The sequence below is a fragment of the Leuresthes tenuis genome, unplaced genomic scaffold, assembly GCF_036924035.1.
Source record: "Leuresthes tenuis unplaced genomic scaffold, fLeuTen1.0.hap1 SCAF_23, whole genome shotgun sequence".
NCBI lineage: Eukaryota > Metazoa > Chordata > Actinopteri > Atheriniformes > Atherinopsidae > Leuresthes > Leuresthes tenuis.
Genome location: NW_027325377.1, coordinates 19,857,893 through 19,884,581, shown reverse-complemented (window position 1 = coordinate 19,884,581; position 26,689 = coordinate 19,857,893). Strand labels below are relative to the sequence as shown.

General features: G+C 39.7%; 1 protein-coding gene across 2 annotated transcripts in view; it reads right to left on the bottom strand.

The window, feature by feature from the left end:
• Positions 1 to 26,689, bottom strand: part of chchd3a (coiled-coil-helix-coiled-coil-helix domain containing 3a) — a 64,156-nt gene that overhangs the window by 1,290 nt on the left and 36,177 nt on the right. For both annotated transcript variants that reach the window (XM_072377323.1, XM_072377324.1), the window contains 2 exons: positions 17,966 to 18,036; positions 4,665 to 4,800 (listed from right to left, as the gene is read on the bottom strand). In XM_072377323.1, coding sequence (XP_072233424.1) covers positions 4,665 to 4,800; positions 17,966 to 18,036 — 207 coding nt within the window. The remainder of the gene's footprint in view (positions 1 to 4,664; positions 4,801 to 17,965; positions 18,037 to 26,689) is intronic.

Sequence of the window (26,689 nt, the reverse complement as noted above, 5' to 3'; positions counted from 1 at the left end):
AGGCAGCAGCTAGAATCAATTCCAGTGGTACAAGAAATACTAACCTTAATAAAGATGCACTGAGAAGGTTTCTTTCAAGAGGATCTTATCCAATTAGACTGTGTGCAACTAACAAATAATTAATACAATTTATCTAATGCCAACAAAACTCAACTCAGGGCATCCTTCATAAACAGACACCCAACAAAGTCCAAGTCCTCACAGACTTCGAGGGACCACTCCTCTACTACTGTACTTGATAATGATAAAACTGCATCATTTAAAACCCATCATTCAAACAAAAACAGAAACTTTATAGAGCTTAAACTGCAGTAAGACACTAGTGCAACATTCAAAGCCCTTTCCACTCATGGGAGTTGCACCGTTGTGAGGTCAGCAAACCAATAAAGTCACTGTTTTCTGTGTTTATTACTTTTTATGTCGATGTTCTTTACAACTTTGTCAACATACACCAACAACCGTGACGGAGAGAGCCACAGACTGTATATTCATCGTACGAGTGAGACTTAACATCGAGAATAACGCGGGTCGGAGTTTTATTACCGCCGCACGTCATGTTGTCATGACGCTGACCTTACAGGTGCACTGTAGTGGTGTAAAACACTGGTGGGGATTGGGAGAAGTTGACAATATTGCTTTTCTGCATGTTGCATGTGATAAACGACTCTCCTTGGCTTCTTACTCCCAACGGTTTTATTGAAACAATATAACCAGCATAGATGTTGTCTGTGAAGGTAAAGCATTATCATTTTACCTGAGGTCACTGTGTAAGAGTGTCAGGCAGAGCAGAGAGGCTGCAGCATGATCATAAACGAGACCCAGCGTGGTGGAAAGACTTTCCAAGACTTCCAAGAATACTTAGGTGCTGCACATAAAAATTGTAAGATAAAGGACATAGGACATTTTTCCCTTAATTCATGCCTGCACATACCTGCATGTGTTGGATTTCACACCTTAATTAGATAATCCAAGATGTAAGATCACCAGATTTCATGTTAAAAGTAACTCTTTAAGTAGAGACTTGCAAGATCTTCATGTGACTTCAGCTCATATATGTCACCAAACTTCCACATATAGACATTTCCCCTTCATATAATCATAAGGATCTGTTATATTAAGAGTGTGAACGTGCTGAGAAAAGATTTTTTGGCGTAACTACAGAAAATCTACAATTAGAGAAAATCTAATAAATTTAACACTGTAATACAGAATGAAATGGTATGCAAGTTTTTCATTCCAGTCCTGAATATATCACCGCCTGAAACCACAAACAGGATTCTAGCTCAGCCCTTTGAGAGTCAATGGGAGGCGAAAGGGTCAGTCTAAAAAAATGAAGTGGAAAAGGAAAGATAGAGAGCAAAAGGCAGTCATGCAGCAAGAATATGGAATGAGGAGGCAAGCAGTGGATGGAGAGATCGGCCTCAATGATAAACTCCTATTTACTGAGAGAGAAGAAGGAAGAAGAGACTTTATCTATCCTCTGACTGCCTCTCTCGCTGTTTGCTATCAGGTCTGTTAAGCGGTGAATGCATTAGAAATGTGACTAGGGATGAAGGGATAGCAGATGGAGGGAGGGAAGGAGGGATGTGGCAAGGCGAGGAGGGCACAAAAGAGATCGAAAGTGGGTCTAAATGTTATCACTGACCGTGGCGATAAGAAGTCTAATTATCAGTGACAAAGGCAGGGAAGCTGACAACGCTTCTGTCTCAGCTGATTCCAGTTGAAGGGTCAGTATTGTAAAACTGAGATTTGGGGGATTTGGCTTTTATCCATGGTGAGATGGCATCTCGGACATGCCTATATGCTCCTATGGCGCTGGAATTTTAGATTTCTAGAGGAAGGACGAGGAAGGGGAAAGAGATCCTGCTACCAAATTCCTTCGAGCCTGGTTATCACAGGCTTTGACTGAGAGGGCAGGAGGATCAGAGGCGGTTAGATGGCACATTTGGAAGTTCTGACCTCCAGAGTTATAAGTCATGTCCTTTGGCATTCGTTCTTGGAGCAGCTTCCTGCTTGGCTCCGATAAAGCTGTATAATCATGAAGGTTCATCAGCTCGTATCAAACTTCCTCCATTCTTTCCACCTATTCTGTCTGCTGTGTAATTCTGCACATTATTCCTTGAGAGCCTTATCACAGGACTGTTTCTTTTGCACCTAATGACTTTAAAAGCAAGTCTTAGAGAAGATAAGCACAGACAAACACGAGAGTGCTGTGATTGCTGCTGGGTGATAAACACGGTGGGATTACCATATCATCTCAGGCTTGCTTCCAAACAATTTACAAGATCATAACAGCATCCGGACTGGGAGCATAACCCTTGCTGAATCTTGACGAGGGTACAGGTAGCTCTCTTAAACACACACACACACACACTCGTCCACAAGATGAATAAAACATTGCACAATTTACATGATATATAGCTAAAAAGAAATCTGCCTGCATCCGAGTTTTAGATCTAATACTAATACCCACGAGAGTGAGCGAGAGACACAAAACTCAGTTTTCCCCATTTCTGGGAAAACAATGCAATTGCAAAAAAATCTAATAGAAAAGCTCTATGAATGCAAATTGAGTCTTTTGGGGGGCAGTGGATGTTACAGATTGCAAAGTGAGAGAAGGGGAATCAAGTTAATATCAACCTGAGTGACATTACTATTACCATACTGTTTTGACTGTAGGAGAAGGAGGGTGAAACAATATTTGCACCTGGCAATGAGCAGTAAGAGCACATAGAGGACAATGCTCTCCAACTCGTAGTTGCTGCTCCCCTGGACTTATTACATTAAAACAAACACAGAAACAGACAGAGGAACGCCTGTGTCAGCAGGTATTATGGAAATATATGGTAAGGTTCAAAATGGCTATTTAGAGTGAGCTTTATTCAGGCGCCAGTAAGCCACTGGAAAGGATATCCTCCTGTCTAAAAGCTAGGAGCCGGTGCATGTACTGTAATGGATGCCAGTGTGTAAGCACATGTAGAGTGTGCATATTAAATCAATTCATTTAGACATCTAAAAAGGAAATTACTGTTCTGCTGTAGCACCTCCACACACTTGTATAACCTAATTTAATCTGGAACTAACAGACACACAAGGCTACTTGTATGCATGTTACTTGAGGTAACATGCAGACTTCACTACAGATATTCTACCAAATTAGAAAGCACAACAACTTACATATCATCTGTCCATGAAGGTGCATGCGCATACTTGTTCTTTTCAGAAGAGGAAACATGATTATTCTGAGGAGTTTGGAATAATCTAAGTTCAATGTTCCACACATTAAGTTGCATTTGTTTGACAAATCATGTAAAACACACATAATTTAAACTTGCAGAGGATTTACAGTTGAAATGATAAAGCAGAATCATAATGAACGTGCCTGTGGCTTGCAGGGATATCCCCTTAATGCTTCTGGTTGCCCCGCTTTATGTGGAGTTTTGCGAGTGATTGGTCATTCTTAGAATGAATCCCTTACTTTTCCAAACCTGTGAGTCCAGATTCCATTTCATGTAGCAGTCCAACAAAAAGAGCATTACATAAACTGAAAGCACATCTGGCATCACTTGCACTTTTAGTGGAGACCGAATTTGAGGTCCTTCTTTAGTCCTTCTCTGTTGAAAACAGACACTTAAGGACTTTGTAGTACATAGTATGGACAGTATTTTGGAACTTCTGCTGTTTGAATATACACAGCACAAGCATGCATGCTGCTTTTTGGAAGTCTTTGTTTTGCAGCATGGCCTTGCGCTCCAGGAGAGTAGATTATGTTGCCTTCATTTAAAAAAAAAAAAAAAAAAAAAACTCCTGTCAAACCTTTGCACATCTACCTTTTAGAAACGTACCAAATTTTCCACCCATGTCAATTGTATAAACTATTTTTGTGATATTCTATTTATTTTTTTACATACCTATATTTTCTATTTCGCTTCAGCAGCTTTTATTTTTAAAACTGAAAATGTGCATGAAAACATCGTGATGGGAACACAATTACAGGTAACCAAGTCCATATGCAATGTTTTGCTGTGAAACCCTGGGTCATGGCATTTGTGGAGGTGTTCCTTTCGACTTGTACCACTCATTTAAACATATTTGCTGCCCAAGCGTATTCCCAATAGCAGCCACACATTGTGTCTGCAGCAGCCTCCCACAGTAAAACAATTCGCCCCCTCACACAACACAAAAAAGTGCTCGGGTAGGGTTTGAGGAATACAACAAAGAGCTTTGACCAGCCTACATATTCCCTAGATCCCAATCCAATTGAGTATCCTTAAGATTTACTGGAACAAGCCCCATCCCAGAGGCCCCACCACCCATCTCACAGGACACAAATAATCTTCTGCCATCGTCCCGGAGGCAGACACCACAAAACACCTGAGGGCCGGTCTTAATGCCCCTAAGGGTAAGAGCTCGTTTGGCTCCTGGTGTGGACCTATACAATATTAGTCAGGTGATTTTAACGTTGAGGCTGATTTGTGCATTAAGTTACACTTCTGTAAGATGTGGGAATTCTCTTTCAATTACTTAAAGTCAGAAGGTATAACAGGAATAACCTAGATCTACCTGCGCATATAATATTCTTTGGGAAAAGACAGAATTAACAAGTTTAAAAAAAAACATGCTTACAGAACAGTAAAAAACACTGTAAATGAAGTAGTACGCACCTGTTTGGCGTTGTTTACACACTGCAGGTAAAGAGCTGCTATGTTGGAGCAGTTCAGGGTTTTCCCCACATTCTCTTTGTAACATGCAAGGATCTGGCCCTGGAGGTCTGGACACACCGGATACATCTCATACCTCCTGCAGGGGTGCAAAAGAGAGAAACAAAATAGTGTGAAAAAAGGGGAATATGGTATTTAACTGGGGCAGAGGACAAAAACGTGGGTGAGGAATGATAGAAAAGGAAAAGGTGAACAGATCATTTAAAGCAAACATTATACAGAAAGATGAGCAATGCTGGCTAATTGGTAAAATAAATGTGAGATATAATCATTAAGAACAAAAGAGAAGGAATAAAGATAAGTTTGGAAAATGCGTCCATAAACGGTCATTTTTAATCTCAAAGGAGCTCATATAGTTCGACTTCACAGAGCCGTGCTGTGGACTACAGTGTGTGCACCCCTGATTTTTTCATTACTCCTGCCTTTCCAGCCCAAAACACCTGAGGCAACCATCAGCATTACTGTATCTGTTGGGAGGAGGGTCAAAGGTCCACAGCCTGCTGTGCACACAACAACACATCAACAGAGAGGCCAAACGGGTTTTCTAAAACAGTTCAACGATGGCTTCAGCTCCTGAAAATGGGGATCAATCACTGCCATGGGACTACACCGAGGAGAGGCTCCGCAAGTCAAGTGCAATTCAGACTAAATAATGAAAAACAGCGTCGGTGTCATCTTGACAATTGTTACAACGTAATGAAGATAATGATGATCAGATTAAAATTACTGGTAAGCCAAGTATACTTTCCTTGAAAATGAGTCTCTCTCTCCTTTTGCTCGACAAAAAAAAAAAAAAAAGCCTTTATAAAAGGTCTTATATGAGACAGAACTGATTACTCACTTGGCTGTTCGGTAAACAATGTACCGATTTGGAATTGAAACTCTGCAACTATCCCCTTCGACTGCTTCACATGGAAAACTTAATCTTTTGGCATTCGCATGGAGTGTCTGCTCCTACTGTAGGCTACAAATCACTTTAACTTAGCGTGCGTACAGCCTTCCTTAAGGTTTACAACAGCTGCTGCTAATTAAGTTGTGTGATCCAGCTGATGGCACTTTTCATGATAGATGCAAAACCAAACCTTAGAGTGTTGGAATGGGACTTTCTGGTAAAATGTATGCAAGAGCTGGATGCTCTACTAAATCTCAGAAGACGCACATCCCACCAGTGTAGGTGTCATGCCCGGTGTTAACCGCTTTTGTCTCTCTCCTTACACACCCCATAAAAAAATCCATAATGACTACGCATGCACATGCCTATTGGCCTATTATGCTAATGGCGGTGTCATCGTTTTGCTCACATCAGTGCTCAGGACACTCCATCTGCCTCACTAAACACATCTCGCACGGGTGTGAAAGACAAAGAGATTTTGCCCGTCAGCAACTCCGGACATCTCAAAGGAATATTGGGGGATGAAGCCGAGCCCCTGTAGTCAGAATCAGATGTTTGATTTGCATCCTGGTGAGAGAAATTACCCCCTGTTGGATACAGAGAGGGGGGATTGGTGGCATGGGTCATTACCCGGGGTGCAATGCAGCAGGAAGCTGCAGTAGGGATGTGTACACAAGTGCATTGCCACATGGTTCATATGTGTAAGCAGAGCTGCAAAAATCCATACAGTCCCTGTCAGTCCACCTTTGACAACTTAAACAGAAGCATCAATAATCAATACCTTTAACTGAGATTGTTTAGCAGTTGCTTATCTAAGCAGTCACTTGTTAAAAGAAGTTAGAGGAGATAGTTGTTTTTTTTGTTCGTGGTTTGCTCATCATTTGTCGTGGTTCGTTAGTGGTGAGCTGGAACAGCTTAGATCTCTTGCGATCTGTATGTTGAGCGAAGCAAACCTGCCACTGGCTGTGCTTGTTTTTTATCTTTGGCATGTAGAGATTGGCATCAAAATATAAAAATACTACATCAGATTTACACCAATATCAACACTCAGATTGTATCATCAAAGGGTAAAGACAAGAGAATTTTGTCCAGATTGATGCTGAGATGTTTGGGAAAGTAATTTATCAATTAAAACCTTAAAACCTAAAAACCTAAAGACCTGAGGACCAAATTTCAAAACCAAACTCAAGTCCTACCATTTTGGTCTCATTTTTAAATGAAGCATCCGTGCATCATTTTCATTTATTTAATTCTAAGTTTAGTACAATCATTTTCTTTTCTTGATGGTGGTACCATAATAGCCTTTAGGATCTTATAATTTGACAATGTTGCTACTTCTTCAGCCTTTAATGTCTTTAACTCAACTCTACATAATCTGTTCAGGGGATGGTAAGAGGCAGGATGTATTGCTTTTAATACTGGTTTTTATTAATCATTTTTTCATTTGCATTCTGCAAAGCACTTTGTCCTAAACTCAATTTGTATGTAAAGTGATTCATAGATAAAGTCTGATTGATTGATATACCAGCCTTCTCAAGCAACTGTCTACAAATAAAGACAGCAAGCTGTCCAAAATGTAAGAATATTGCTTTAAATATGGTAGGTTTTGGGGTTGGATATACCTTGAATAATACCTAAACCTTTACCACTTGCAATGCAGACTGGATCATTACCCAGTTGAGAGCGGAGAAGATTCTGCATTTGTGGATCTATCAGGGTACGATTCAGTCATTTGCTTGCAGACATGACAAGGCCATTCCTCTGCGTCAGGGTATTGAACAATGACAGCAGTGCTGGCAGAAATCACTGCCATCCTATTCCTATGGATCCTGAGGCTCATTTATTAAACCGCCTATGGGCATCTACAGGGACGAGCGGAGCCACATACACCCACTAATTACTTTCTTAAGCATTCACTTTAATGCCAGGTGCATCCTGCTGATACAAACCACAGTGTTTATCACCAGTAATGGCCTCAGAGAGAGAGAGAGGGAGGAAAAAAGGCAGACAGGGGAAGGAGAGTGGACGGAAATCAAGAGCATTCCTCGATGAGAAACTAAACAGTGGTACTTCTATTTTTGCTTGCTCTCTGGTTCTCTTAGAGGGGAAGGGGAAGAGAACGTGGCTGAGTTAATCATAGAGACAATAACACTGTCACACACACTGTGGCGGAACGCTGCATCCTCTATCATCTGTCATTAAGATTAACATTAAGTTCCTGCTGCCAACCATACAGAGCTGCTAAAGAATGAGTATAACCTCCCCTTCCTCCTCCTCAGTTTCACATTAAATGTCCCCACGTCATTTACTACAGTCTGACTGCTTTGGTGTGGAGCAGCCGAGCGAGAACATATGAAAAACAGACATGTCATATTATGAAAATGGCATTAACCATATTCACAGAATTATTCCTTTCCTTTTTCTCCTTTTGCAAATTAAACTAAGTTTTAAGTCTTTGCTCAGCAATAGAAAGTCACAACATACATCAAATAATTCAAAAGTCACTTTTAATTTAACAGTTCCATCTAAAAGAAAAAAAGAAAAGGCAAACCTTCTGTTTTTCAAGTTTCGTTAACACTCAAGTACTCACACGCAGTTGTGTCGAATACCTCCAAAACATTTTGCTTCTCATGTTGAATATTACATCTGAATACTTTAAGAGTATCTGGAGTTAAAGGCAGAAAAGTGGAAGCACAGTACATGCTAACACTGTGGGAATCATAAGAGTTTGATTAGGACTATAGTCCAAAACAGCTATGAATCATCCAGCTCCCATGAAACCTGAGGAGCAAGGCATTCAGAAACAAGGACACTGTCTGAAATTTCCAAAGCAAAAATCTATTTCTTAATTGTGTTTACATGATGAAAGGGAAGAGAAAGAAGGGGTGAGGGCTGGGGGCATGCTGATAGCTTCGCCTCTCAGTATAATTTCACTTTTTGTTAACAGTTGAGGTTGAGGTTGCTTTATTATCTCCAAGAGAAGAAAGATGTCTCGGATTAAATGAAGTGCTGGATCAAACCAGATGGTACAATTAAATCCAACTAAACTGGCACACAATTGATATAACTGAGCCACATAGTGACTCGGTGCTTAGCTCAGACATCATTTACTGAACGCACATCTTAATATATCAGCAACAACTCCTCTCTCTTTCACACAAGAAACTGGGAGTTTAAGTCGTAGAGTGTCGCAGCTGTTGTGTCTCCTGTAGATGTGCCCATGCATATGTTAAACTTAAAGGAGGACAAATGATGAATGCTTGTAAGGGTCAAGCTTGCCCAAACATACCTTGTGCCTCCCGGATTTCATTAGCACATATTCAGCGTTTAATACCGCTGGCCTGCATAAAAGCTTTAGCTGCATCTACAAAAGGGTAAAATTGTGCTCAATGGCTGGTTCTTTCTCTTCTTATCTTTTTCATGAGCCATTTTCTTCTCATCAGCCTCATTTTAGGGTGCATATCCTGGAGTTGTGCACCCTTCAGATGGAGAGGGATATCATTTTCTGTTTAAAGAGAAATATATTGAGAAAAGAATTCCCTAAAAAAAACAAAACAAAAAAAACCATCCAATAATTAGAGAAAAGTCATTTTCAATTGAGAAATTAACGTGCCTGTATGTTAATGGTGGAAACTATCCACACTGATGCACATAAAATAAAAAATAAATAGATAGTTGGCAGTACTAATGATGCATTAAAAGCATTTAAAATAAATCAAAATATCATTCTACAGGTTATAAAACCAGGCATTGCCAATAAATTTTCCACATTCTACTCCCTTCCACCTTTCGAAATCTTGTCTTTGTTTTCCTCTCCTTTATTCCCTCCCTCAATGCCCTGAGCTTCACACTTTGAATTGCCTTGTATACGAATTGTGCTCTACAAATAAACTTGCCTTGCCTTTATGGAACATTTAATAAAAATCCACATGGTAGAAGACACCGAAATAAATGGAGACATCTTGCCACATAGAGTTGGTTATTATTTGCACTCTGTGTGTGAGTTTAAGCGTGTGTGCTGCTCAACTTTACCCCCAAGACAGTAAATCTAAACAGTCATATAGGGGTCTCGACTCACTGCCATCAGTAGCAGTAAAGGTCTCCATAACAACTCCTCATCCAACCCAACCCCCAGCGCACATGCACAAACAAACCAAATCCCTCTAGCCTCAATCCACTGATAGATGCAACATAGCTGCACAACAGTTTGTCAGCTCTGTGTCATAAATCACAAGGAAAAGAGAGAGTCAAAGAAAGAGAGGAACAAAATGACAGTGGACAGCGAGGGTGAGGACATTCCACTGAGACGAGATGTGTTATTAGAGAAACTGCAATAGAGATGTGTGTTTGAGAGATGCTGGACAGACAAATGCAGAAAAAAGAAGACGGTGGTCTATTAACGAGAAAGAATAATGGAGAGGAGGATTGTAGGAGGACAAGAGGAAAGTCTTGAATTTGACTTCCTTTGTCAAGTTTTCCTTCAGAGAAGAACAAAATAAGGTTGAACTCATGAGAGAAACTGAACGTATTCCACTCAACATGTAATAAAGCAGAACAGATGACCTTCTTATTCCTTCTCACAGCCTGTCTCCATCCTAAAGGTGTCTATATATCATCTAATACAGCGCTATATTTCAAGCACGTTTCCAGAGGGGGCATTTTCTGATGGGTTTATGGCTAAAAGTACATTATTCAAGGAACATATTGACGCTGAGCTGGGTAACACACTGAGATCGATGTCTGGATTTTCATACAATATGCATGTGACATGCCAATAGACAACGAACAGTACCAGCTCATTTTTCAAACCAAAATATATTGACCATGACTACCATCTGCTGTAACATCGGACATGAAAATTACATTCATACATCTCTGTTACTGTTACAACATGCGTCAATAGTTGAACAAAGAGTGTGTAAACGGCAAAGTCCATCTGTCATAATTTCAGGCATATTACAACTCTGAACACAGGCGGGGGAAAGTACAAAGGGACACATACAAATGCAGAAACACCTGAGGCAGGGGCAGAGGAGGAGCTGTCCACTCTAAAGATGTCCCCTGCAAAAAGAAGCAGTGATTTCGCAAAATGATGTAAAGATTTTCCCTTCAGCAGCAGTAAAAGCACTACTTCCTCCCAACGACACCCCCTGTAGTGGGCTCAGCAGTTGTTACAGAAAAAGCAACCAATGCAATGTGCCAGCTGGTGTTCTGAGCAAAAAAAGCCACAATGAAAGCAACAAAAAACGCTCAGGATAGAACAGTGCTGCAGAGTCGTGCTGATCAGCTGACAGAATAAGTTAATCAAAGACTTCAGCTGCTAAATTATGTGCAGTGTTTGCCAGGGTCCATACTTTGGTATGATCCATACTCCCTCCACACAACCAAATTGGCACAGAAACTGTTGTTTTCCAATAAAGAATAAAATGAGTAGCCTGACAGTGCCACGGGAGGCGCTAACGTCCTCTTAAGCCATTGTACATTACCTGAACAGATTTATTAACTATCCTGTGCTCCCCAAAGCTCTGTCAGTTTGTTTGTGCATAAAAAAAGGCTGTGAACATGTGATCTTCGGGTTTAAGTTACCAAAGATGAGCCACAAAACCTCAGCTGAAGTCTGGCTGGGATCCTTGACTGCATGTTTCTTTGTCAACATTCTAATAAAAGTATGAAAGTATGAAAAGATTCCATATTTTAAGCAGTCTATGCAAAAGCTTTTCACAAAGACACCATGTAAAATGGCATTTAGTTAAGTAGTTTAATAAGAAGTTTAAGTAGTTTAATAAGAAAAGAATACTTTTGCAGGTAAGTTCTCAGTTGATTCTGGGGAGTTTCCTCCTCTCCAATTCATAGGAATCTTCTTCACCATGAAGAAGCCAAAGGCTATGACCTACAATAACCGCTAACAACCAAGAGCAAGAGAAGGAAAAGGTTTCTCAGTTCTCACACCACAAATGTCCAACTCCTTCATGTGGCTTTACGCTACACACACACATACAGGAGCAACACATGCTGCAGCTCTGATATGGATTACACTCGTCTGCCACAGATTGCGTTCCCAATCACCAGATTGTCTATCTATCATCATTTGGGTTCGCTCTGGGGTTAATAGGGTTAAAGGGTGGGTGCTGGTTCCCCCTGAAAAAGCCTTCATGTTCTCTCTAGTTAAGGCAGGCGTCAGTAATAAGTGGAGTAAATAAATACAAATGATCCAGTTAAGGAGAAAAATGACACACATTTCACTCATGCTGCTTTTTAAAAGTGGACCTGAGTGACCCCCTGCCGAAAAATCCATCAGCATGGATAAGAGATTGAGAGGAAAAGAGGAAGGGACACAAAGAGAGAGAGACGGATTCAAAAAAACCTGTGACGGACAAAAGACCGCTGGAGATTGGAGAGGAAGAGTGAGAGTGGGAGGCGAGAGCAGACAATAACGAACGGGGAGTGAGCGAAAGAGATTTAAATTAAGACAGAAAACACAGTTTCTACATTAAGTGAGCACTGAGGGAGACGAAGAAGGATGAGTGGGAGAGGAAAAAGAAGTTGAGCAAGTGTCTGCTCTAACCTTCTTTGTTCAGACTCTTACAAGGACACTAGTCTCTGGCTTCAGGCATAAAGCAAACCTGTGATATTTCATATCAAACACGTTTAAACAGCCTTTTTAAACCTCCAATTCACTGGAAAATTAAATATGCATCAGATGGAAAGACTGCGTTTAAAATGTTAATGATACATTTTGAAAAAGTTTTCTTTTATTCGCCATGTCTAAAATTATTTGCACCCTTTCTGTAATCAGTGCTAAGGCCTTTATTTGACATTGCAGCAATCAAACATTTCTCATAATTAACCATTAAATGTCTTGCTGGAAGGTCCAACGCCGTTTCTGCGGACTGCCTGATTAATCGTAACGTAGCTCTGCTTTCCAAGGATCTTACAAGGTAAGAATATGGCAAATAATACAGGCTTTACCACTGATCACTGGGGAAGAGCATGAACAATTAAGAAGATATCTTTAATTAAACTAAAAGAGAAAAACACAAATGGAAAAACACTGCAACCAACTGAGTGTCTCTGTATGTTGTCATGTCCAAAAAAATTCATCTGGCATGTATATTTTAGGATGTCACGCTTTATTGTAAAATTTTTCAGCAGAGTAAAAAAATTTAAGAATTTAAAAGAACCTTATTAATTTACACAATGCACCTTGCATACAAACGAAAGAAAAAGGAATAACAACACAGAATGGCAAGAAAATGTATGAGTCCATTTCTCAACCATGTCCAGTACAGTTAAGTCAGTAAATATGCCACTAAACAGTGTGTGTGTGTGTGTGTGTGCGCGCGCCCACGCAGGTCCCTTGAATTGTGTGTCCCTTTTACAGCCAGAGCAGCGAAGCTCTTAAGACCAAAAGAGGAGGCTTTTAAAGCAGATATTGACTTCTGTCTCCTCAGCTGACCACCATCTTGTCCTTGTGCCCAGGTTGCCTAGCTACAGAACTGTGGTTCACCCTCACCTGACAGAAGGGTCAACATGCTGCTCAATCTGTCCCACCTTCCCGCAGGCTACTTTACAGAAAACACTGTTATGATCACTCCCTAAAATAACTTTAATAAAACACAACTGTGTCTCACCTGAATTTATTCCTGTCACTTTTAAAAATTGATTAAACAATTAAACATCATTAAAACATGTGCTTGTCCATTTTGAGCGAGCAGAATTCCACCTTTGAACAATGAGTAGCATTGCCAAGACAATCTAAAGCCTCTAAAACCCTGATTCAGAGGCAGCAAGATAAACCAAAGATACAATACATTAGCTCTGCCATGCATGTCTTCAACCTCCAACAACTACAACAATAAACTTTATCTATATTCCACTTTTCTTAATGGTAGCAAGCGTTTGTTGTGTGAATAAGTTTTAGCACAGGCTAAAAAAAAAAAAGAAGAAAATGAGCTATTTAGCTGCAACTGGAAAAATAACAATTTCCGTGATCATGATCGATGTACAGGCTTTCAAAACACTTTCAGAAACTTTACACCAGCACCAATAATCAGTTTTTAATGTTAATTTGGCGCAATATGTGAATTTGAGTAAATAAAAAATGCTTATTTCTGAATGTTAATAGGTGTAAGTGGTTGAGAGCGGGATGAGTGGGCTCTGCTTTCTCCCACATTTCACAGAGAAGACAGACTGTCAGGCATGGTCTCTTGACCAAGGCAGTAAAGTACAGCAGGGCTGTGAGGAAAAACAATGAGCCATTAACATTCAACAAGTTTTGCTCCACTCCTCCTCATTCCACCTTTGCGTTTGTGCCTGTGTGTGTGTGTGTGTGTGTGTGTAGTGAGATGAAGAAAATACTGCTGTTACTGTCGACTGGATTAAATTAAAGGAAGATTTATGCAAAAGCGTTTAAAAAAAAATAACAAACAACAGACAAGTGGTATGAGCGAGTAGCCTGAGGGAGGAGAAGACTGCCGTGAAGTGACAATCAAATGAGATCTTATCCTCTAAGGCTGTATGTAAAGGGGAAAACACGCTTAGTAGTGAATGCAAAAGTGTGAAAATGTATAGTCTCTTCTGATCTTTGACAAGTGTCACCATGAAAGACGCAACCAACACGAGGTCAAGTGTTGTAGACTTCAAAGGGGGACGTGGACATTAGAAATGATGGTCTCCCACTCCTCAGAACTGCACATCCATGTCAGACACACCTTTTTTCTTTTTTTTTTAAACCAATAAGTGATGTCCTTTTCCCCATCTCAATTCTGCAGGGACCCCGGACAAACCACAAGCGAACAGATTCAACAAAGAGGTTCAAAACCCTGCCAAAGGTTAGCACTGACAGGCGGCTTAGGGCTCTGCCGCCGTTTCTGCGCTCCATCTTTTTTCCCTAATCGCACATCTAACATTTTCATCCATGCCTGTCAGCTTACATTTCAAACTAAAGCCTCGTTTGGTCACAACATTACACACATGCTCACACCATACAAAGAAGATATCCACATGTATGTGTGTGTATCATCCTCACATGCACCCTTACATACATGTAACACAGTAAAGGTCACACATTCAGAGCTGGGTAGCGTGATAACACAGACCTTGATAAACAACTAGTGGCAAATGTGGCAGCATATAAATCAGCAGAGAAGAGATATTCTGCTTCCACAGGCAAGTGGGAGCTCTTATCTACAGTTGTTGTTGTAGGAGAAGCGACTATAGGTTTGTGATGTCTAAAATATTTCATCTCTTACATGTTGAACATTTTCAGGTGTAGGGAGGAGAAATGTATCACAAATACATTTAGTCTAGGTATTTGTGAGCATGTTTATACCCTGCAGTTTATGATTCACATGTAATTTATTACTCGGGGAGAGCTGTGCTTGTTTTCAATCCCTCATAGATCATTTTCGGATAAGATTTATTTTATTTTTTCATATAGTCGCTGATGGTAAGTTTTTCCAGCTTGTATTATCACCTTGAACGTCACCCAAAATGGAGAAAAAAAAATGCTTTTATTGTTTAAATAGGAAAAGAACTTGACTTATCTAGTTGTCTCAACCTTTCACTCACAGCACTTTTTTCAACAACCTAGACACTATCACATCATGTATGTTACGAGTGATCCCCGACTACATAAAAATATCCCTTTCTGAGTGTGTGACTGTACGCGAGCAGAAGTAATGAGGTCATTGTGATGTAGTAGCATTCCGGTTGGGAGAGCTGCATCATTTTCAGAAAACTCTGGTGGGAATACTGCAGGTGGACAGCTGGGAACAACTGCACTGCACACAACAACTGTACATTTACACAATCTCATACACACACACTCTACCGCTCCTGAGTGCCTCTTACACTTTAATTTATATCTTCCAGCAGCGCCATGGAAAATAACCACTGTGGACCACTGTAATGAATGGGAGCATATGTGCCACAGCTACCTGCTGAATCCCTTCTCTTCTCTTTTTTTATATTCTACCAAAGGTACCTGTTCACCAACACATCAGCAGATTCTTAATCCTGCTTCAAACCGAACTAACTGTTAGCCATAGTCAAGAGTGTCAACCAACAGAGCGGGTGCTGCATAGACCAGCGACAGTCAACCTCTGAACTCTAGTCTCAAATACTAGATGTAGTCTAGTCTTTGAGTCTCAATCATCTGGTCTTCTCTCTTTTAATAAACTGTAGCCTAATATCAGCCTTTACAATCTGTCACAATGACATTGACAAGAACTAAAGTAAGAAACACAGACCTCTCAAGAAAGATCTCCAGCATTTTATATTCTCAAATTATCATATCAAATGTTAATTCTATCAGAAAATGTTCACTCTATCAGCATTGATAAGACAGCGGCTCTTTTTTTTTTGTATCTCAAGGGGACATTTACAGCTATGAGAAAATCAAAAGCCTCAGTGAGACAAGAAATATTTCCTCTTATTACTCAACAAAGGCCACAGATAGCATCTTATCTATGTAGGGTCTCTGTCATAAGAGCTTTGGGCAAACACACACATTATGGGTGCAAAAGCTGTTCATCAAATGAGCGCATACAAACATAGGCCATTACACATGAACTCTTGCACATAAACAAGGATGGGCCAAACACTACCCATTAAACCCAATTAACCCTTTGCTCTGATCCTCTCAATGCATCCCTGCTCCCATCTTGTAACACCAGACCTTCCCGCCATTTCATTAGTGTGTGTGTGTGTGTTTGTGTGTGCGCGCACGCACATCAAGATCCCCCACTACCTTTCCTTTGTTTTAATCCAGTCACTCCAGTCGCTCTGCTAATGCACCTCTTATAATCAAATCCACCAATCAGTGTATTCCGCGCAAACCCTGTGCCACGTGACTGACCGCACATTAGCTCAACGCTCACTCTAAGTTAGCACTGTCATTCTGCACTAATGTTATTCCTCTGTTTCTTTTTTTTTTCTTTAATGTGATTTGGGGAGTCTAAGCTCTGGCTTCTACCAGTCTAGCGCTGAACCCCTAGTGGGCTAGGCTAATCAGTTTCCAGCATTTCTGAGGGAGACAATGATCCCAGCGTTAGCGTCGGCTAATGACAAGCTAACACAATCAGCCTAGTCTCCCTGGACGTGAGCTCAGAGCCAGTTCTCATTCTTGCCCCACCTCCTGTAGGCTCCTCATCCACTTTCCCTACATTACTATGGATCCTAATGGCCTCATATTAAAAAGACAGATGGAACATGAATGGGATGGGATTCTGATTCTTCTTGAGTTACATTTATGTGTTGGATATAAGCAACATCCATGACAGCTTGGATGCTTATTGACTCCTAAAACTGATGTTTGTCATTGCAAAATAGGGTTTGAATCTTTTCATAATGGTTTATAGTTATGGAGTGCACATGCTAAAATCTATGAACAAACTCATTTAGTCCAGTTCTTTTTGTCTTCTGTCTTAATGCTACCCATGAGTACAAAACAAAAACATGCTGCTATAAAACTGCTTCAAATTATTAGTTCATAAAGTGCTGCATGATGTTTGATACAGAATTGGTAAACAAGAAAGACAACAGAATAAATTAAACTCACATGATAGTGAACTATTAAACAAGCACAAGTCTTCTCAACTATCATCAGCATGCAATCAGTCTTATCAGTTGACTACATCATCAACATTGGCTAATGATTGTGGCTAGCATCATTCAAAAACATACTCAATGGTCCATAAGGACCTCTGTGAATATCTAATTTTAGAAAAGACTCACAAGACCATAAAATAAATAAATAATTTTTTTTTTTTTTTTTACAAAATAAGAAAAAAAGACCTCGTATTTCTGGTGTATGATTTACATTTGTGTGCACAATTTTGGAAAGCAAATTACATCCTTTACTGACTCTGAAACTTAAAGAGCTACATGCAAACCAAACTGGGGGAAAAAAGCCTCTTTTTACATGTTATTGCACTGCTTCTTTTCTTTTGTTTTGCTGTTTGGGGAGTGCAAATTTCACAGTTATATTAAGTTTAAACGCATCTCCCTTTCATTCTCCAAATGTTCCTCGGTGTTCTTGACAAAGAGCTTTTGTTGAACATTTTACCACATCACTAAGATTTCAAAAAGTTTTCTCTGTCTTTCAGAAGTGCAATTAGTTAATAACCTCTCAGACAGAGGATGTTTCAAGCAGGAAGCATGATATCTTTTTGCAGCTTTCCCCTGTTTTGCTTTCTTTTCTTTAGATCCTAACTCAGACTTGAGGCAGCTTATAGTTATTGAATGTTATGTTAAACTTAAAGGACACGAGTAGCCACAATCCCACAAAATTAGTTTTATGACACTTTGGTTTTTTTAAGCCAATAACTTGGTAAGGACTGCATAAACTTACTTGAATTTTGCATTCACTTGGTCTGCAGCTTTATGGTAGTTCTCAGTGGTGACCTTGTAGAACTGAGTGCTCTGTGGAGAGATTAAGAGAAAGATCAGTCAGTGAGACAAATGTAGAAAAGTGCTGGGTTCATTTCTCTACTCATAAGCACACTTCTCTGAATAGTACCTTTCAATATACAGAAATAGTAATTCGGGTAATTATCAAATAATAAAAAATCATCACTGACAGCTAAGGGTTTCTAACTGAACTTTTTATAACCTCGGTGTATCAGCTAATAGGTCAAACTCTTGATAGTTTTGGTCGTGTGTTGGGAATGCACTGTTGCCTTCCAGGGTTTGCACGTCCTCTTTGTTCCTATGTGGGTTTTCTCTGGATTCTCCAACTTCTTCCCACCATCCAAAACATGCATGTTAAGTTTACCTGTGATTCTAAATAGACTGTAAGTCGCTTTTCTGAACCGGAGCATAAAATTATTTGAGATGATGTGCTTGTAACCAAACAGGGAGAAGCTGGAGCCACAAAGCATGTGTACCTTTTTGGGAGCATTCCAGCACCTCCATTTCTTAGTGTGCGAGTTATGCGCTTTTGTGTGTGTGTATGTGTGTGTGTGTGTGTGTGTGTGTGTAAGTTTGAATTATGAGTTTGTGCTTTGCCTCCCACAAAAGACTGTTGTAATAACAGAGAGCAATCCTTTAAGGCCACAGGGTCGCTAGTCAACAATGTACAGAGCATTGGTCAGAATCCCCTGGTGACCTGCAGCAAATGAACCCATAGCAGGACCACTCAACCTAAATTACCTCCTCAAACACAGCCATATAACCTTGCTCATGGACAAAGTGTACAGCCCGAGGAAGATCGTTCTCGTCACCCCCCAGTGGCAGTTATTCACATTTAAAATCATATTGTAAAAGGTTATAAAGTGTGACAGACAGCGTGATTAAGAGTGTTATGAAGTTTGATGTAAGGGGAGTCCATCAATTCAAAATGTCCTCCTGTATGGGAATCCAGGATATATTAAAATACAAACACAAAAGTAAAAAAGGTACTTTCTTACAGATTTAATTGATCAATAATCTGTTATGATCATTTTTTAGTAACATTATTTAATGCATTTTGTGAAGTTTGGGCTCCACAATATGAATTCTATATGCAGTAAAGAAGTAGTGGGGGTCATGGATATTACAGATACAACATATTATGACTAAGAAGCGCTGTGTCTGGTCGCTTTAGCAAAACGGGTATGTTCATGATGAAGCCTTCCAGCTCCAGAGTGGAGGGGATTTGATAAAGGAAAAATGCCAACATCTTAACCTTGTCATATCAAAGCAACATGGTATTTAAAAAATGAAAGAAGTCTGAGGGACTCAAGTCAGGACACAATCTATGATTGCTTTGAAGCACTGCTAATCTAATTCTATATTTCAAAGTAATCCAAAAGGCAACATCAGTTAGCTGCCATAGATTTGTAAGTGCATCAAACTGTCAGAACATGTTGAAGGAAAACATTTCATGGGCTGAAGGGGATTTTTGGGCGAGTTTCCTCCATATTGCGATCTTTGTTTTGAATTTTATGGGGCATTGATTGCACCCACTGTAGTGGCTGCTGTTCTGACAATCAGCTGAATTACTCTTAATTGCTAACAATTAATGCTTTTGTCTGTAAGGCCATGCTCATGAATAACCGCTGCGTTACAACATATATGTTGGTCCATTTATCCGAAGCTTCTTTGACTGCATGGTTAATGGTACAGCAACTTGGGCACGTTTGTATTTTTAGCACGACTCTGGCTGAACGCTCAAACTGAGCACTGAACTGTATTATTTTCAGTGTGAAATTGAAGTTTTCAAATTGTGGCAACAACTCAAATAATGGAATCAGTTCTTCTGAACCAGCAGACTGCGAAGTGAGCAATGCAGTCAATTCAGATTTGCATGTCCTAATCTACAAATGGCAATTACATAGTAACTAACAGTAAAAAACAAAAACCCTCTAATCTGGACATGCGAGTTTTGTTTCATTACCATTACTATGTGCACAGATCCACGTTTTTTGCACCAAATTATGGTGAAAAGTATGTATCAGAATATTAAGAGGCATTTTAACAGATTAAATCATCATGATTTCCATCACTAATGACGCAGCCATGGCATAAAATGGTTAAAGACCATTATTTGCAAAAATCATGAGCAGCCCTGAACAGCATAGGGAAAAGAAAAATTCAGTAACAATAAGCAGTAGCATCTGTCCATCATCTTACCTACATTACATATATATATATATATATATATACAGTATAACAAATGTAACTAATTTAAGCTTCTTGGTGCTTTCTGCTCTAATTTCACCTCTAAGCAAGAAAGAGATTCATCATACTTCAGCAGCGATCAATAAGAATGAACTCCGCTGTTGAAAGGATCAATAGTCATGTGTTGTAGAGGTAAAAGAGGATAGGACATGACACTGACAAAAGGTCTGACTCCAACATAAGTCCTCTTCATTTGGATGGACACTCGTTCAGATGAATTGCAATGGATTCAGTGTACTTGCTACAGTTGTTACAGTCTGCAGAGTTTCAGATACAATTTAAAAGAAATTGTATTCTGTTTGAAATTAATATGCATTTGCCCTCCTTATGTTCGAGATATATACATGTTCAGATACAAATATTCAGAAAGGTTTAAGGGACTGAGAATTATATCTGGTAAATTCAAATATATATATGAAACATTTCCACTGTAATAATGCAGACTGATGAGAGACAAAAGACTGCATAATTTCTCAGAAAATAACATAATTTGTAAACTACAGACGAACTGAGTACTTATCCCAACCACAGCGGTCATCTGTCGGGTGAACATAACTGTGTGTAAAACACAATGACAGAGTTTGTCCAGATTTGGGGAGTTTTCTTAGCCATTTAGCCTTGAAAAATGTTTTTCAGTTTTGAGAAAGTGACTGTATATCGTAAGAAAGAAAGATTTAAAACAGCGACTTAACCAAAGATTAAAAGACTAAACTTAGATTTTCGGGATTGCTAAAGAGGCAAGAATAAGATCCCTCGTGGGCGCTTAATTTAAGCCACTGGAAGAGAAGAAGAGACAGACTGAGCTAGGTTTGGGTCTCTGTCCGGAATACTAAGCATAAGGTAATAACACCTGCCTAAATGGCAGAGCTAGCACTAATCAGCACACTAATCCATCTGAGAGGACAAAGGACCATGTGTGGCAATGATTGCAGGACCACTTTCAATCCATGTACACAAAAAAAAAAAAAGCACAATTCAAAGCACTAGATTTCTTGGACACAGCTATAAACGTAAAATGCACATTGCGTGGGAACATGTGTGGAGACAGAAGTTAAAGTGTCTCCATGCACCCTGGAGACTTCATATAAATAGGGACTCACGCACCAGTAGAGAAAAGTGTCATTTGTGTGATTACAGAGTGGTCTCAAATTGTGATGTCCTGCTGTTGTCCCAACTGATTTAAGCCTGACCTTTTATCAGCCCAGAGAAGACTGACCTTGCTGATTCTGCTTCAAAAAAACTTTTTTTTTTTTTTTAAATCAAAATTTTAGCAGCTGCAGAAAAACAACCTTGCTGTGTTCTCTCAAAGAAACATGAGTCTCGATCAGTGTCTTCCGTTTGGTTCTGGTTCGTCACTGGATGAATAATATCAAGTCATCAAAACAACTTGGCACAGTGCATTAGCTCCTTGTCTAATCAAGTACTTTAAAAAAAAAAACAGTTTCTGTTTATGTTCATCCCATTTACTCTCGCTGCTATCCGCAACGTTTTAAGCTCATCTGGAGCAAAACAAAATGCTGATGGGGGGTGCCGAAGACAAATTAAGTCATTACTGCTAATGCAATGCAGCGATACGGAGAAGATGGAAGCTGCACCCAAACGGAGGCACCAGCTCCATTTAGAGAAAAATCTTCCAATTTTTGCTGAACAAAAGAAATAACTTGCTTTAATGATGGCTTCCCTGTCTTATCTGCTGCTGAGCAGAAGAACCCAACACTGGGAGAACCCCCACCATGACCAACTTTACAGGTGTGCAGAGCTAGAGAAATGAGGCTACAGCAGTGTGACTGTGCCACACGCCTATTAGAGCGCTGAGGCTGGTTGACTGTTTTTAAGATAATTCTTCATTCAGAGAGCTGCCTAAGCATTTTAAGATTGCTTTAAGAGGTATGAGAAAAGCCTCGGGTGAAGATTTACAGATCTCTGACATTCAGATCTGTCCATTTATGTGATAAACATGTGCATCGTGCCTCAATATATGTAAATCTTAAGTCCAGGTAGGTATCATACTTCCATAGACCAACTATTAATAATAAAAAAAAACCCTCCCCGTCAGACTTTTACGAGCATACGAGTGAAATAAAGTGCTATACTGGTGCTTGCATGAAGCAAAGCCAAAGATAGACTTACTTTTTCACAGAGTTTCTATTCTTTGTGCTACGCTAACCAGAGGCTTGAATGAAAACACACACTTATGAGAGCAGTATCAATATTTTCATCTAACAAAAAGGAAATAAGTGGAGAGAGTTAAAGTATTTCCTAAAGTCAGAAAAGCTACTTTATAATGCCCAAGTCTTTCGTACTTAAATAGTCCAGAGTGTAGGATGGAGTGACAATCCTCCCCGAGTTCATTCTTCCCAACAACCCCAAAGCCCACTGTTAGGGCTTTGATGCAAACTACTCCATTATTATACGTAACACAGATTAAATGTGTCAGATATATTTTCAGGTTATACCTTTCACCTTTAGCTATAGTCCATCTAATCTAAAGCTATGCCCTAGAAACGTACCATGACTGAAATCAAACCTCTGAGGCTTAGTTTTAACAAACTGCACCCTACAAGCTGACTCCTCAAAAGCCGCATCAAAGAATTAATGATTTTAGCCTGTGGAAAGTTACAGCTGCTGCGCTTTCTCTACAATAAATGGATGTGCCACTCCGTTGTTGTTAAATCACCATTCCTTGAAGGGACCTCCTGTTAAATCCCCTTGAATCTCATCAAGCAGTTAAAACAGCAAACAGTGTGAGACATAATAATTTAACACTGCAGAAAAATGTCAAGTTTTTTTTAGTCAGGATTATTCTGTCTCTGGTTTTACAACAAAGATTACGCTGGCAGCTTCATAGCAAGGGGGAAAAAGTTCTCCCTAAAATTACTACGAAAATACAGTTTTTATCTTAATATTTCCAATGCTAAATAAATAAGCAACAATAGCACCAAAGAGAGGGAGAGTAGGGAAGAGAGTGAGAAAAAGAAGAATAAGAAAAGACAGGCAGGGGGGAGATGAAGCTAGCAAGTCAGAGGCAGAGGCAGAGATAGAGATAGAAACCATTACTGTTTTTTTTAATGCGCTCTCTCAAGTATTTCTTCCTTTCACAGAGCAGTGGAACTTTGCAATAAGATGGCAATTGCTGCTGTGATTGTCCTCCATAGGAGAGCAGAAAAATCCAATTTCATCGATATACATGGCGGAAAGAAAGATGACAAAAAAGAGAAGAAAAATCCTTTCTGGGACCAAAAAAAGAAAAGAAAAGAAAGATTTGAGGCATGCAGGATAAAAGAAAGAAAATAGAAAGAGATATGGTGGTGAGAGAGTGCTGAAACGGGACATTCCTAGAAAAAAAAAAAAAAAAAACATTGGCAAGTTGATTGTTAAATATGAGATTGTTTTGCAGCGAGGCAGGTATTGAGTGAAAATGTAATAAATATATAGATATTGTTTTCAGGGGCTATTTGGTGGCTGTGGCCCCAATGAGCGGCAACAGCAGAGGCAGCAGGCTGAGCTGTCTGGGAGCCTGGTGATGGCCTGTCATTGGAAGCCCTACTGATGAATGACCATGTTGGATTGGAAGAGACGTGTCATATATATCAGACTTATTTTCTATCCCTCTCCCTCTGCTCTCCTTTCGTCTCTCTGCCTCTCTCTGCTAGTGTTCGAGATGTTGGGGGAAATCCTGGTCGGAATCGTTGGAACTGAGAACAGAGGAAGGGCATAAAATGTGATGGGAGATAACATTTAGCCACTGTAGCAGTACACTCTGCGTGAAATCAAGTTTGGTGCATTCTCACCGGAAAAAGGAAGAATTTGAATCGAAAATATTGCACTTTGATAGCTGCAGTCTGTCTGAACTGGTCTGTCATGCTCTGAGACATTTTCTTCTTTCAAGTTGGGCAAGTTTCCATTTCATTTGAAAACTTTAATGAACAGACACACCTTATGCAGTTTCACCATCAAATTTTAGAAATCAGAACAATGTTATTTCCATACAATATCAAGCCTATTCATATGAACAGTGTAATTCGCTATGCATTTACTTAAACCTGTACCTGTGCAATACCCCTGCAAAGGGAAGTCAACTTACTGTGCTGACACGTGTTACAGGTAAGTTAATGGGTCCATACATGGATAAGCATGTGAAATGAAGAGCAGATAAAGGTTTTGGTGCGTTCTAAAAGGGGCAATAAGACCGGTGAAGGAAAAAGGAGAATTATCGATGCCATCAAAACAAACTGAACCCGTTTTACATGTCATGGCAACATGCAATATCCCCATTATTGATCCTCACTTACACACAGGAGGACAGGATGACACATTATCACACAAAATGCACACATGGCGATTTACTGTTGCCGTCACGTACTGCCTCCACAAGACAGACTGTATGTCTTCATTAAATCATTTGTTCACAAAAATGAACACTGGAACTCTCTCATTTCTTTTTACAAGGTGGGTTAGGAATGAGTGGGAACTACTGCTCAATTCGGACACCTTTCCCTGCGATTCACATCCCCTGCTTCTAACACACATTCCGTTTATACTGTTAAGCAACGGTCTGTTGAGGTCTTGCAACCTTTTGTTCACCATACTCCCTTCTTCTTTATCATTTGTGACATTTCGTCTTTTCATCCCCTCCTCTGTCTCCTTCTTTTATTTGAATCTTTTTCTCGTTCTTACCCTACATCACTCACTCACAAATGTCACTTCATCACAATTTGCAGAGAAACCTTCTCAGGGAGAATCTTTTCAATTCCAATTTATTTACAGCTGTCCGCTTTCTTTTCTATCTTGCATTTGCTCAAGATGAAGCACAGTTTCTCTTTTTATCTTGAGACCTGCCCATGCCGTCTGTCCATCCCTCGCTGTCCTCTCTCACTGAGGTGTGAAGGTGATTTGTTGACACTTTGATCTAAGGAATATTGACCACGGGTCAACATGGCTGATGGATGGCTAGTGTGTAGAGTCAATAATGTTGGTGTTTGTTGGGACTCATCACATTTACTCTTTGCACTCACATTTGCTCTTGGATGCAAAATAGTACGTACCTGTGATGAAGAAATGTAAAAGGAGCTGAATAAAAGAGTGCAGCTTGGCTGTTTGGGTGGATGTGTGAAGTTTCAAGTATGAGCTGGCCAGCATGTAATTATGTCACCTCTAAGAGGTGTGTGTGATATCCATAGCTTATCATTTTCTTAAGAGATATAGAGATTAATTTATGTGATCATTGACGTTTAGACCGATATGTGAAAAAGAAACACTTTTACACTGTAGAGTAAACGGAACAAAATGCCTATGAACAATACCAACCTATTATAACTGAAGTAGGGATTCATTGTAAATCCCCTGCTTGTTTCATCAACAGAGAAAACAACAAGAAGAACTGCAAGGTAGAAACATCTAAATTTAGAGCATTGTTTCCAGTTAAAGATGTGTGCAAATACTAAAACATCTTCCAGCCAAGAAATTATAGTCAGGCAATTTGGATAGAGACTAAATCTGTGTAAAATCATACTCGTGAGATTCTAAGAATAGGAAAACGGTCGTGTCTTTTTCTTCCACTGTCTTGAGAACAGTGTGAAATTTCCAATTTTGCTTCAACTATGAAGGCCGTTTGACTTTTTGCACCCTCCAACAGAGATAAAACTCTTTGCCAGCATGATTGTATCATTCTAAGCACATTAAATACGTCTTTATATCCTTCCTTAGATACTTATGATTTCAGAACCACATGAGGGCATCCCTTTTAAACACTTTAACAGGGCATTTGACCCTGGTCCCCTGCCTTGCAGGCATCTCTCACTGGGACCAGCATGAAGCTGCCATTTCAAGTGTACCAAGAATGGTGGTCGACCCTTGTTGCAATCCATAGGACACTGGTTTGACAGGTAGTGTCATTGTCAGCAAAAGGAGGACGCACACAGTGATGAAAGAAATGTAATCCTTTAAGATGAAGAATAGAGGGGGAAAGCCAAAGAAAAAGAAAGACAAAGAGCCAAAAACTGGTTGAGACGACTACAGAGAAAGAATGAAAAAGGCAGCAATTCATGCCACACTGAGGAAGACATGCAGAGTTTAAATCTAAGGATGATAACAAAAACAGTAGGGCAGTAAGATGAAGAAGAAAATACGATGTGCACTGTGGAAGATATTTAAAACATATCAAGTCGTTTGTGTGTGTGCAGTCTGATGAGAAGTATTCAAGAACAAATTAAACGTTTTATTTTCTTTCAACTTTAAATAGTCTGTTTTCCATCTCAGAATATTCTCTTTAGTTGTGCTTTGGTATCATGTGCAAAGTAAATCTCTCTAGTTTGATCGATCAAAAAAAAACAAGTCAGCTAAATGACCAGCATCGAAAAGCATCAAAGTTAAATATGCATTTTGTGAAGTACTGTGCACCACTGAGATCAGCACC